Source organism: Populus alba, chromosome 19, assembly GCF_005239225.2.
Source record: "Populus alba chromosome 19, ASM523922v2, whole genome shotgun sequence".
NCBI classification, from domain to species: domain Eukaryota; kingdom Viridiplantae; phylum Streptophyta; class Magnoliopsida; order Malpighiales; family Salicaceae; genus Populus; species Populus alba.
The window spans coordinates 6,172,183-6,186,062 of NC_133302.1; the positions used below are offsets into that span (position 1 = coordinate 6,172,183).

Here is a 13,880-nt window from a genome sequence, read left to right on the forward strand (position 1 = left end):
GGTAGGTCACCCATAAGAATGAGACCATTCTCCATCTTTTTTTTTTTTTCGACCTGGTAGGTCACCCCATAATAATGAGATTGGGTACAATTCTTCCCCCTAGGTTAGGTCACCCCAAAGAATGAAACCACTCTTCCTTTTTCCACTTGGGTAGGTTCACCCATCAACAATGAGACCATTAATTTTTTCGGGTAGGTCACCCATAAGAATGAGACCATTCTCCATCTTTTTTTTACCTGGGTAGGTCACCCGATAATAATGAAGCCATCTCTTCCCCCTAGGTAAGGGCAACCTCACCCAAAGAATGAGACCACTCTTCCTTTTTCCACTTGGGGTAGGTCACCCATCACAATGAGACCATTATTTTTTCTAGGGGGTCACTCATAAGAATTGGAGACCATTCTCCATCTTTTTTTTTACCTGGGGTAGGTCAACCCATAATAATGAGGCCATTCTTCCCCCTGGGTAGTCACCCAAAGAAATGAGACCACTCTTCCTTTTTTCCACTTGGGTAGGACACCCATTCACAATGAGACCATTATTTTTTCTGGGTAGGTCACCCATAACAACCCATGAGGCACCATTAGGTCATTTTTTTCCACCTGGGTAGGTTCACCATAATGAATGAGGCAATCTTCCCCCTGGGTAAGTCACCCAAAGAATGAGACCACTCTCTTTTTCCACTTGGGTTAGGTACCCATCACATGAGACCATTATTTTTTCTAGGTAGGTTAGTGTCACCCATAAGACTAATGAGGCCATTCCATTCCTTCCTGGTAGGTCACCCAAAGAATGAGACCACTCTTCCTTTTTCCACTTGGGTAGGTCACCCATCACAATGAGACCATTATTTTTTCTAGGTAGGTCACCCATAAGAATGAGACCATTCTCCATCTTTTTTTTACCTGGGTAGGTCACCCATAATAATGAGGCCATTCTTCCCCCTGGGTAGGTCACCCAAAGAATGAGACCACTCTTCTTTTTCCACTTGGGTAGGTCAGAGACCATCAGGTATAAGAATGAACATCTTTTTTTTACTTGTCAGAGGCCATTTCGACCATTTATTTTTTCTAGGGTAGGTCACTCATAAGAATGAGACCATTCTCCATTTTTTTTTACCTGGGTAGGTCACCCATAATAATGAGGCAATTCTTCCCCCTGGGTAGGTCACCCAAAGAATGAGACCACTCTTCTTTTTTCCACTTGGGTAGGTCACCCATCACAATGAGACCATTATTTTTTTCTAGGTAGGTCACCCATAAGAATGAGACCATTCTCCATCTTTTTTTTTTACCTGGGTAGGTCACCCATAATAATGAGGCAATTCTTCCCCCTGGGTAGGTCACCCAAAGAATGAGACCACTCTTCCTTTTTCCACTTGGGTAGGTCACCCATCACAATGAGACCATTATTTTTTCTAGGTAGGTTACCCATAAGAATGAGACCATTCTCCATCTTTTTTTTTTTACCTGGGTAGGTCACCCATAATAATGAGGCCATTCTTCCCCCTGGGTAGGTCACCCAAAGAATGAGACCACTCTTCCTTTTTTCCACTTGGGTAGGTCACCCATCACAATGAGACCATTATTTTTTCTAGGTAGGTCACCCATAAGAATGAGACCATTCTCCATCTTTTTTTTACCTGGGTTAGGTCACCCATAATAATGAGGCCTTTTATTTTTTTCTCCGGGGTTCTTCCCCCTGGGTAGGTCACCCAAAGAATGAAACCACTGAGACCACAATCTTCTCCATTTTTTTTTTTACCACACCCATTAATATGTAGGTCACCCATCACAATCACAATGAGACCATTATTTTTTCTAGGTGGGTCACTCATAAGACCATTCTCCATTTTTTTTTACTGGGTAGGTCACCCATAATAATAATTTCTTCCCCCTGGGTAGGTCACCCAAAGAATGAGACCACTACTTGTAGGTTACCCCATAAGAATGAGACCATTCTCTTCCATCTTTTTTTTTTTACCTGGGTAGGTCACCCATAATAATGAGGCCATTCTTCCCCCTGGGTAGGTCACCCAAAGAATGAGACCACTCTTCCTTTTTCCACTTGGGTAGGTCACCCATCACAATGAGACCATTATTTTTTCTAGGTAGGTCACCCATAAGAATGAGACCATTCTCCATCTTTTTTTTTTTACCTGGGTAGGTCACCCATAATAATGAGGCCATTCTTCCCCCTGGTAGGTCACCCAAAGAATGAGACCACTCTTCCTTTTTCCACTTAGGTAGGTCACCCATCACAATGAGACCATTATTTTTTCTGGGTAGGTCACCCATCACAATGAAACCATTATTTTTTCTGGGTAGGTCACCCATAAGAATGAGACCATTCTCCATCTTTTTTTTTTTACCTGGGTAGGTCACCCATAATAATGAGGCCATTCTTTCCCCCTGGTAGGTCACCCAAAGAATGAGACCACTCTTCCTTTTTCCACTTGGGTAGGTCACCCATCACAATGAGACCATTATTTTTTCTAGGTAGGTAGGTCACCCATAAGAATGAGACCATTCTCCATCTTTTTTTTTACCTGGGTAGGTCACCCATAATAATGAGGTCATTCTTCCCCCTGGGTAGGTCACCCAAAGAATGAGACCACTCTTCCTTTTTCCACTTGGGTAGGTCACCCATCACAATGAGACCATTATTTTTTCTGGGTAGGTCACCAATAAGAATGAGACCATTCTCCATCTTTTTTTTTTACCTGGGTAGGTCACCCATAATAATGAGGCAATTCTTCCCCCTGGGTAGGTCACCCAAAGAATGAAACCACTCTTCCTTTTTCCACTTAGGTAGGTCACCCATCACAATGAGACCATTATTTTTTCTCGGTAGGTCACCCATAAGAATGAGACCATTCTCTATCTTTTTTTACCTGGGTAGGTCACTCATAATAATGAGGCCATTCTTCCCCCTGGGTAGGTCACCCAAAGAATGAAACCACTCTTCCCTTTTCCACTCGAGCAGGTCACCCATCATAATGAGACCACACACGCATTTTTGTTTTGGTTGTGGAATCGCCAAATGAGATTCCAAGTTTTGAGATGGCCAGAAGGGATTTGAAATTTAATTAATTATTAAATAACATGTTAATGGTTAGATTACAGTTTCTTTTTTACATATAACCATGAAAAAAAAAATGTACATAAAAAAAATCTTAATTTTTTTTTTTAATAAATGAGGTAGGTTTGAGTTTTTTTAAAGTAATTATATCTTTATTAGCTTAAACAAAGATACTTATTAAAAGGATAGATTAGAAAATGTCTTAAGGGCAATTTAAGAGTAATTAAATTGTAAAAGCATGTTGAAGACCGTATCTAAAATATAAGAACTAATCGGGAAAATTCTTCAAAGTAAAAGGACTATTTTTTTATGGGATGGTGGGGGAGTTTCTCGGAATGTAGAGAAGTTTTATCATTCCCATCACTGTTCTAAGAGTCGAAATTAATCCTGGCCAGTTATGGAAAGTCGTCGGAGGGCAACCCATATTCCTAAAGGATTGTTTGGCAAAGCGTGCACGTGCATAAAGGAATGGTTAAGGCTCTCTTGAAAATTTAGAGGTCTATAATTAAAAGTTACGAGATTAGGATGAATTAAGAATTTATGCAAAACAATTAGAAAACAAATTCAGGGATTAAGAACACAATTAGAAAACTAATTCAGGGATCAAATATTTTTATGAATTATAAAATTGACTATAAACTTAAAATTCTTGAATTTACAATATAAACTTCTTGAATCATAAGATAAAAACTCATATAAAATTATAATTTTGTAATAAATATGAATTCTTGGATCACATAAGCTTGAGACATGTATAATGTTTGGAGCGTTTAAGACTGGACCTCCTTGACTCAAATTTTATTTTATATTTATAATAAGGAAAAGGCACCATGGGGTTGAAACCTTTTTATGCTCGGTTGTTGGCATTTGGGACCATGTATCAAGAGAGAAAAATAGTGTTTTATCTCAGTATTTTCTAAGCCTTAGATGCATTTTTTAATTTCAGTCATTGATTGTTTTGTTTTCAATTTTATCTTCATACATTGTGCTGACTGCTATGTAGTTTTAGCTCTGATGCAGCAGCTTGCTGGGTTTAACTGAGTTCTGTATTTCCCAATTAGCAGAGGGCAATAAACAGCATTTAGCTTTTTCGCTAATGAGAAGCATGCCAACATATATACAAAACTGGAACTCAGAGATTCTGTATAATTTCTAAGCCATATCCATGTCATAGAGGCAAAAAAGCACTCACACTTTGCAGGATTATGACTTACAATAACCATATACGCCTTTTGTTTTAAAGAAGAATTTATGCTCAGAAGAACGTTGCTGACACCTCGAATCCGTACCCATAACAAAGCGTGGGCAACGAAACTAGTTGTGAAACCAAAACGAATAGGACGCTTACTGCTCAGGAATCATTGTGGAAATACTAACTAGGAAAAGCAGTTTTTGTACCTTTCTAGGAGCGATCAAACTTGTGTTTGTGCCTGATCTCTCAAGCTCAAGGTGTGAACCAAGTAGGTATTCATAAGTAAAATTTCTTAAGTTGTATATAAAACGGTAGTTTCAGTATCCCTAAGCACTTTTTTTTTTTTCCTAATGTTGTTCTTCGTTAAATTGTAGGGAATGGAAGTTGGAGTTGATCAGATAATGACGGTCAATACCTTGCAACAATCCTTGAAATTGATGGGGGAGGAGTGAGAGGCATTGGCGTCCAAGGACTGAAGAGAGTTTTTGTGTAGAAATTCATGGATGAGAAGATGATTGTGTAGATCAATATACGACAACGGTTTTACCTTGATTATAAGACTCGTTACCAAGTCTTTAAACTCACCACAAAAACAACAAAACGCATAGAGATTGAAGTCTTCAAGGGACAATAGCAGCCAATTCGTCAAATAACAATTTGGCTTGCTTCATGTAGATACTTACCGATGAGTCACCTTGCCAAAGAGCTTGGAAGGAACCATGGAGTTGCATGATGTGAGAATTGGACAGAGATGCAAGGGCTTTCTCAAGAGTGTGCCAACACAATATGAGATATGACAATCTACTATGAGATGCAACACATCCATGGAAAGAGAGGAGAGTAATGCACTCAAAAATAAGTTGTTTCATGTTGCTTCCAACAAAGAAAAAGAAGAGTTGATTGTAGAGGAAGGACCAGCAGAACTATAAAAAACATGAGACAGAGGACACGACATTGAGCCGTTAACGAAGTGAAAAACACCTTGACCAAGAAGATAGGGTTTCATCTGCATTCGCCAATAGAGATAATTTGTGTTCATAAGTTTCAACAAAATAATTTGGTAGGTATTTGATAAAGCAACGATAGCTGGAGTTTCTGTTCCTATAACGTGCAAAGAAACTGTAAAAACTTGCGAGGAGGAGTCAAAGACATTCTTTGCAAGTGGAGGCCGCTGTTGTGGAGGAAAGACACCATCGACAACAGCTTGTAGATGTTTGATTGGCTGGGTGGCACCACCAGTGGTGAGGGAGAAATCGACGGCAGCTAGGAGTGAGCAAAAAAACCAAAAAAAAAATTAAACAAAAAAAAAAATAACAAAAAAAAAATCAAAACCATGAAAAAAACTGATTAGAATATTTAAAAAATCGACCAGTTCAGTATCGGTTTAATAAGCCTGAAACTGAACCGAACCAAGCCAAACCGAACAAAACCAAGCCGAACCGAAACCAAACCCATTGGAAATTACAAAAAAAAAACCCTAAAAAACAATATAGTTTTTGGTTTTTAATATAAAATAACTTAACCGAACTGAAAATGAGCCGGTAGAGTTTTGTTTTTTGTTCTAAAATAATCGAACCGAAACCAGTCGGTTTGAACCATTTTCGGTTTGATTTTTAAAAAAAATTCAGTTTGGTTTTTTAGGTAAAAACCGAATCAAACCGAAAATGATCACCCCTAGTAGCAGTAGAATCCATTTTGAAAAAACAAAAAGAAGGGCCGACTACAAGAGGGAGAGGGAGAGGAAAAAAAGAGTTCTGATAGCAGAAGATTCTGATACTATGTTAAGAATAATTAGGAGGCTTAACCTATTAGTTAGTCAACTATATATATATATATATATATATATATAGCAATATACAAAAATAATAACGGAGGTTATAATACAAAAATATAACTACAATATTTTCTATACAGCATGCTTACAATATTTCCAATATATTTATATTAATAATCACTATTTTTTTTTTGGCTAATGATGTTCTTCGTTAAATTTTTAGGTAATGGAAGTTGGAGTGGATCAGATAATGACGGTAAATACTTTGCAACAATCCCAACGTAGTACTTACAGCTCTTGAAGCTAAGCTTCAGGCTCTTACATTTTCAGGTCAGCTTTTTCAAAGTTTCAACAATGGGGTGGGTCCACACGTTAACTCAGCCAGCAATTAGCTTCTGATTCTTTTGTTGAAGATTTTAATTATATGCAGCGTTAGACAAAAGAAAAGCAAATCAGAGGTGTAGAGCAACTTGACTGTATCTTGTAATATAGTCCTTGGTAGGTAAAGTTTGTGGCTTCCTTCCTAGCAACTTCCTTCTTGTCAAACAATACAATAATCTTTGCTACCGTAACATTCTCGTCCAAATCTCATCTCATTATACCATTGATTTCCCGATTTCCCTCAACAAATTTCTTAAACCTTTCTGATGATCAGTGCTTCCTTTTCTGATTGAATCGAATCATCTGGAGCTCAACATCTTGCAACTTCCTTGTTATTTTTAAACCATATATTCTTCTCTGTTCTTGTTTTTCTTCCTGAATACTACTTAAGCAAACCAGCACTTGAAGAACAACTTGAATCCAGGTAAATTATTTATACTCCATCTTCTTCATTTTGTTTTTCACATGTAACTTTGGTTTGAATCTTTCAAGGGAAACACAAGTTGTAGAAATTCTAATGAGAAACTTTGGAGTTAGGATCATCAACATTTTCCAAAAATAAATAATTTGATCTTTCTCAGTTGTAACAATCCATGCCTTAAGGAGTTCATACTAAATTGACCCCAAGTTAACCTTGAATTCATTGTTTTTTCTTCTTAGTTTCTTTGCTGTTTGTAACTTATTATTTTAGTTTCAACCTTCCTTTTCCAATTAATGTACTTCCATTAATTTTTATTCAATATTTTGACCCTTTTTATCTATAGGACAAAATGGGTAGATCAGATGATCCGTTTTGGAAGGAAGTTGAAGATATGAATGATGGAAGCATGAAGTGTAAGTTTTGTGGGCATGTATTTGCCAATGGTACTTCCATTTCGAGGATAAAATGGCATTTATCAGGAGAGAGAGGGCATGGTGTTGGCATTTGTGGTCAGGTGCCTAAAGAAGTTCAAGAAGCAGCCTTTCTAGCTATGCATGGTGGCAACAAAAGACATAAAAGCATAGCAAGTTCAAGCAATGTTAATGATTATGCCATTTCCACCTGTCCACAAGAACAAGGTGTTGGGCCTGAGAGAATTCATTCGCGTTTAGAAGTGGCAAGTGGCATGGAATACACTGGTGAAGGATCTTTTCAGCATGTTGACAGAAGTGTCTCTCCTTGGAGACTCAGAGTTGATGCTTATGAGAATAGAGGAGAAGCAACACCAGGAACAGATGTATTTGTTGATGGCACTTGGGTTCAGATACACTCTGCCTTTTCAAAGGAGCAGCAGCTGAATGAAATCTCTACCTATTTAATGCAGGAAGATGAGGATGTGGAGCGTCTGCATGATGGATCTGAAACTATACCGAGAACAGAACAAGTGCAGCATCTGGAGAGAGGTAGCTCTTGTGAGAGGCCATCAATTAATCAAGCTGATGAGCCTCGAGGAGATTCATCCCAACCAACAGATCCATTGTGTCTTGATCATGGAAGATATTATGACCACCTATTTGCTCCATCAGTGAACAATGATGTCGTTATGTATGATGTGCAGAACATGGTTAGAGTGAGGACAGAACCAGTGGAGGAGGAGGGCGTGGAGAATAGTGGAAGATTAGTGCAGCCTGGCGCTGGAGCTAGATCTTCTACCAGCCTTAAATACAACACAAGTGAGACTAGAGGAGTTCCATTACCTACTAGCTCTATAAAGCCAGTGGGTCGAGCATTTGAAGAGAATAAGAAGGTGATATGGTCTTTGTTAATGGATGATGAAGTCCCAACCATTGGCATTTATGGGATGGGAGGAGTTGGTAAAACAACAATACTGCAACATATCCATAATGAGCTTCTACAAAGACGAGATATTTGTGATCATGTTTGGTGGGTGACTGTGTCTCAAGATTTCAGCATTAATAGATTGCAGAATCTTATTGCTAAACGTCTTCATCTAAACCTTTCAAGCGAAGATGATGATCTGTATAGAGCAGCTAATTTGTCAGAAGAACTAAGGAAGAAACAAAAATGGATTCTCATTTTAGATGATTTGTGGAATAATTTTGAGCTTGAGGAAGTGGGAATTCCTGAGAAGTTGAAAGGATGCAAGCTGATTATGACAACTCGATCAAGAATAGTTTGTGATCGGATGGCTTGCCACCCCAAAATCAAAGTGAAGCCACTTTTCGAGGGAGAAGCTTGGACTTTGTTCATGAAGAAACTTGGACATGACATAGCACTTTCACCAGATATGGAAGGAATTGCGAAAGCTATTGCAAGGGAATGTGCTGGTTTGCCATTGGGAATTATTGCAGTGGCAGGAAGCTTGAGGGGAGTGGATGATCTACATGATTGGAGGAATACATTGAAGAAATTGAGAGAATCAGAATTTAGGGACATGGATGAGAAGGTATTCAAGTTATTGAGGTTTAGTTATGATCGGTTAGGTGATTTAGCACTAAAGCAATGTCTCTTGTACTGTGCATTATTTCCTGAAGATCATAGTATTCAAAGGGACAGGTTGATAGGTTATTTGATCGATGAGGGAATAATTAAAGGAATAAGGAGCAGGAAAGATGCATTTGATGAGGGTCACACGATGCTTAATAGACTTGAATATGTCTGCCTATTAGAAAGTGCTCAAATGACGTTTGGTGGTAGAAGAAGTGTCAAGATGCATGACTTGATTAGGGACATGACTATCCAAATACTGCTAGAGAACTCTCAAGGCATGGTTAAAGCAGGTGTGCAATTAAAAGAGTTGCCAGATGCAGAGGAGTGGACAGAGAACCTAACGGTAGTTTCACTAATGCAAAACAGATTTGAAGAAATTCCTTCCGGCCATTCACCAATGTGTCCAAATTTGTCATCTCTATTTCTACGTGATAATGAAGGGTTGCGATCTATTGCGGATTCATTTTTCAAGCAATTGCATGGGCTCAAGGTCCTCGATCTGTCTTACACAGGTATTAAAACTTTGCCAGACTCTATCTTTGATTTGGTGAGTCTCACTACGTTATTGCTCAAAAAGTGTGACAATTTACGTCATGTTCCATCATTAAAGAAGCTCAGGGCACTGAAGAGGTTGGATCTCTCCCATACTTTTCTTGATGAGATGCCGCAAGGAATGGAATGCCTAACCAACCTGAGGTATCTTAGAATGAATGGATGTGGTCAAAAGGAGTTTCCTAGTGGGATATTACCAAAACTCTCTTACCTGCAAGTCTTTGTACTACATGAATCGTTTATTGATGGAAGATATGCTCCAGTAACTGTTGAAGGAAAGGAAGTAGGATCCTTGAGAAATTTGGAAACTTTGGAATGCCATTTCGAAGGTCTCCCTGACTTCGTTGAATATCTCAGATCTCGGGATGTGACCCAATCATTAAGCACATTCACAATTTCAGTAGGAATGTTGGATACAAATTTCTGGCAATACATTGATTATTTTCGAAGTAAAACAGTTGAGTTGAGTAATTTGAGTCTCAACAGAGATAGAGATTTTCAGGTCAGGTTCTTAAATGACATTCGAAGACTGGTTTGTGAATGCATCGATGCAAGAAGTTTATGTGATGTTTTGTCATTAGAGAATGCAACTGAATTAGAGCGCATCACCATTAGGGATTGCAATAGCATGGAGAGCTTGGTTTCATCTTCTTGGTTCTGCTCTGCTCCGCCACCGTTGCCATCATATAATGGTATGTTTTCTGGTCTTAAAGAGTTTTATTGTTATGGATGTGAAAGTATGAAGAAGTTGTTCCCACTTGTGTTGTTGCCAAACCTCGTAAACCTGGAAATGATTGATGTTAGTGATTGTGAGAAAATGGAGGAGATAATAGGAACAATAGATGATGAAAGCAGCACCTCCAATTCCATCACGGAATTAATACTCCCAAAGTTACGAACTCTGACATTGCAGACATTACCGGAACTCAAAAGCATTTGTAGTGCAAAACTGATTTGCAATTCTCTTGAAGTTATTAGTGTACAGTGTTGTGAGAAGCTGAAGAGGATGCCAATTTGTCTTTCGTTGCTTGAAAATGGCCAGCCATCTCCTCCCCCTTCTCTTGAACGAATCGACGTATATCCAGAAGAATGGTGGGAGTCAGTAGTGGAGTTGGTGGGAGTCAGTAGTGGAGTGGAAGCATCCTAACGCAAAGGATGTCCTTCGTGCCTTTATAAGCTTTTAGTATGGAGGTTGTTAAAGAATTTTTTTTAATTTAATAGTTTAAATTGTTAAGTAAAATATCAAAATATGATTTATATTAATTTTTAATAAAGAATAATCCCTTTAAACGAATTGTACCTTAAATTTACTCTTATTCAATAATATATCATTCTTTCAATCATTTTTGTTAAAAATCATGTGCAAAATGTAATTATTTTCGATATGAATGATCAAAACAGTCCTTTAAATCTAAGCATGATGCTTTTGGATTAAAGATGCTCAATGGGTGGATTTGGGTCGGTTTGAAATGGTATTGCCAATTCCATATTGCAAAGAAAAATCAAAGGAAGAACGGAAAGCATAAAGCCCAACACATGGTTAGATATTAAATCTGAGCAGTAAATTAAATTTCTTGAGCATTTATTAATATGAGATTCAGCATTGCAACAATGTTTCTTGTATTGTGCATTATTTCCTGAAGACTCTCATATCCCTAGAGAGGATTTGATAGTTTATTTGATTGATGAGGGAGTGATAAAAGGGTCTGAAGCGTACAAAGGCCAATATTCTAATAAAATATGTTTATTCTTAAAAATTTTGTGGAAAACAATAAAACTAATTTAGGGATTAATTGAGTAAAATTAATTCACAAAGGATTTTATTTTATTTTATTTTTAGTGACAACTATTTTCATCAAACACCAATCGCCTATATTTTTTTATCACAAGAGCTTGAGACATGGCCCATACTACATTAATGTTGGGACCGCTGTCACATTCTACCCTACTTCACTTCAACTTTATTTTGTATTTATAATAAGGAGAAAGCATGATCGGGTTGAAAACCTTTTTTATGCTTGGTCGAAAGCTTTTGGGACTGTTTTCACTGTTTGATTTTGTAATATACAAGTGTCTATTAATTTTTAATATTAATATATTAAAATTATTAAAAAAAACACTAAAAACATTTATCAAATTATATAAAAACAAACATAAAAAAACATTTAAAGCGTAAGTGCATTTCCAAAAACGGTAAACATCAAAAGCTACATTGGTATATCTCTATATCTATTAAAAATGTTTTTTAAAAATAATGTTTTTTTAATTTTTATTATTAATATATTAAAATTTATTAAAAAAACATTAAAAAAATTATTAAATTGATATAAAAACAGAAATAAAAAACATTTAAAAGCGTAAGCGCATTTCCAAAACCAGTAAACATCAAAAGCTACATTGGTATCTCTCCATGAATATATGATAACGGAGCCTTGTTTTGAATATTTAAAGCCTTTGCTTTCAAAAATTGTTATCAACTATAAATTAATTTTGATTTTCTCGACATTCTTCCTTGTTTTGAATAATAATAATAAATTGATAATAATTGATGGTGTAGGAATTATTGAGACTCTTACAAATATTTATTTTAATTACCTTGAGTTTTTATTAAAAACAATATTATTAATAAAAAAGATATTTTTTGTCAAAAAAATTGCATAAGAAATGGCGACTTTGATTTAAAAAATATATATTTTTTAGAATTCAAATCCTTATTTTTGTGAATGTTTATTTTCATTATAATAGAATTAAATAAAAAAAAAAGATAATTTAAAATTTGTCCACGCAGCATCACGCGGCATAAAATAAAGGATCTTTGTAGTAGATGTTGAAGTTTTCTACTGCACATAATCTTTATTTTTGTGAACGTTTATTTTCATTTTTTTTTTTTTTCTCTGGTTGTTTGAAGCTAAAGCTTGATGGCGTTCCTGTGGTTTTGATGAGTGCATTAAATTGCATTCTAAATGTTCTTTTTCTTGGAAACAGGCTGGATACACTTGAGTATTTTAATCACAACTTTCCACTCACATATTGGATTACTGTGATTCTTGACGCGTTGGAAAGGTTTCTTAAAGGGCTACAAATTAGTCTCTGATGAGGATTTCAAAAAAAAAACTCCTAAAGCATGTACGTGGCTTGCCAAAAAAAGTCCTAATTTTTCAATTAAAATGGATTAATTCTTTATTATGTTTGGATCATTTATTTATCTGTATTGATTTAATTTCTTTACCATAATATTGCTCTTTAGGATCTTTAGGATATTTAGGAGTGGAGCCAAAAAATTAAAATTAAGGGAGGCTGAGGTTTCAGTTATATTATTATTTTAGCTAAAATCAATAGGTTATTAAGAGAGGAGTTAGAAAAACAATTTTTTTTGCAGGGGTCCAGCCCCTACTAGCCCCCTGTCTCCGCCCCATAGTATATTTATTGTTGTCGTTGAATTTTCGTAATAGGGATAATCATTTGCGTATTTAAAAGTGATGAATGATTTTTCAAAAGGGTTACATTTGGTGTTATGTTGATTTAATTTTGGGAATTGAACTTCCAATTGAGTTATTAAACGAAATAAATAATAATTAAAATACCAAATGTGTGCAAGGATTCCCGACGCTCTACTGTTTGTAGAATTCCACTACTTTCTCCATTAGTCACTCTGCTTTATTTTAATTTGCATTTAAAATTAAATTTCATTCTCTATTAAATCATTTACTGATGTTCGGAGCTTTAAAGTGCATGCCATGTACAATTATATAACAAATTAATTTTGATTGTCTCGACATTTTTCCTTGTTTCTAATTCTTCACCTGCATTTCCCACGCAATAAGCAATTAATTATTTAGTGGAATAACTAGGGATATATTATTAGTTATTTTCTAGATTCATTTTAAAAAATAAATACAATAAAAATATAAAATTCATGACTCATAAAAAATAATAAGAATATTTTCATCTTGAAATTTTCTTCTTCTAGTTATATCACTTTCTTTCTTTAAAATAAATATAAAAAATAAGTAATAAAATGTAATTAATTAATCTATAAACACTATCAAATTACTCTCCAATTATTTACCCTGGAATTTGGATGATCTATAATTCAAAGCGGGCATGCTGCATTTCTTTGCTATGGTTTTTGTCCTTTCTACCAATTTATCTAAATATAGGATTTAGAATCTTGATGAATGAACTAGCATTCTCGATTTCTTGGGATAGAAAGAACAGAAGTATTATTAATAAAAAAAGAAAAAAACTCCTTAGGCTTTTACCATGTACTAGGAGAGAAAACACTATAGATTAAAATAGTCTTCTTTTTTTTTTTAATCACTATTTATTTTATTTTTAATTTTATCATTATGTTGATAGCAATTTGAGACTGATAAGTTGTTTTAATTAACTTGTCATGGAGTTCTCAGGGTCAAAAAAAAAAAGAAAAGGCTTCAACATTAAGTTAAGTTGACGTTTGACTTGACAAA

The 13,880-nt window shown here is 35.7% G+C and overlaps 1 protein-coding gene across 1 annotated transcript; it reads left to right on the top strand.

Moving 5' to 3' along the window:
* The first annotated feature begins 6,524 nt into the window (after positions 1–6,524).
* On the top strand, positions 6,525–10,596 carry LOC118035582 (probable disease resistance protein At4g27220). Its single transcript, XM_035041183.2, has 2 exons — positions 6,525–6,852; positions 7,193–10,596. Exon 2 carries the CDS (start codon positions 7,199–7,201, stop codon positions 10,556–10,558), a length of 3,360 nt encoding a protein of 1,119 aa, XP_034897074.1. The 5' UTR covers positions 6,525–6,852; positions 7,193–7,198; the 3' UTR covers positions 10,559–10,596.
* Positions 10,597–13,880: the final 3,284 nt, after the last annotated feature.